At 46.7% G+C, this 570-nt stretch overlaps 1 protein-coding gene across 1 annotated transcript in view; it reads right to left on the minus strand.

The window, feature by feature from the left end:
- LOC119591774 (sodium-dependent neutral amino acid transporter B(0)AT3-like) overlaps window positions 1–570 on the minus strand; it is a 56089-nt gene that overhangs the window by 16592 nt on the left and 38927 nt on the right. Inside the window, exon 3 of the mRNA XM_037940520.1 lies at window positions 307–530. Within this exon, the coding sequence (XP_037796448.1) occupies window positions 307–530 (224 nt within the window). The remainder of the gene's footprint in view (window positions 1–306; window positions 531–570) is intronic.

Here is a 570-nt window from a genome sequence, read left to right on the forward strand (position 1 = left end):
CTGTTATCATTATTACCATCATTAGCATCACCATCAAATATGAAATGCACATATTCATCAAGAATCTATCTATATTCCTACACCTACTGTACTTAGACATCCATGTACACATCGCTAGAGAGAAAAAAAGCGAATAAGTTTCAAGTAAGGCAAACAGAGGAAGCAAAATCACCATCACAACAAAAATCAATAACAGAATATACTTAAATCACCCAGTGAACAAATAAGACAGAATTAAACCTGAAAGTGAAAAAGGGGGAAAAACTAACAGATAAATACACGGAGAGAAATAAACGGCAGACCTACCTGGAAGAGATAGTAGAGACACCAGGCAATGACAGTGTTGTAGTAGAGTGCCACGGCGAAGGACACGACGGCCGAAGCCACGCCTACACCCCCGAGGCAGTGCGACACCTGGTGCCACGCCCCCAGTGCCCCCTTCCGGATGCGCTGACCCACCGCCAGCTCTAGGTAGAAGAGCGGCAGTCCCAGGAAGGTCAACATCACGAAGTAGGGGATCAGGAACGCACCTGCGGGAGGAGAGGAGGAGGAAGGTGAAGGGACTGTGAA

This window comes from Penaeus monodon, chromosome 29 (assembly GCF_015228065.2).
Source record: "Penaeus monodon isolate SGIC_2016 chromosome 29, NSTDA_Pmon_1, whole genome shotgun sequence".
Classification (NCBI taxonomy): domain Eukaryota; kingdom Metazoa; phylum Arthropoda; class Malacostraca; order Decapoda; family Penaeidae; genus Penaeus; species Penaeus monodon.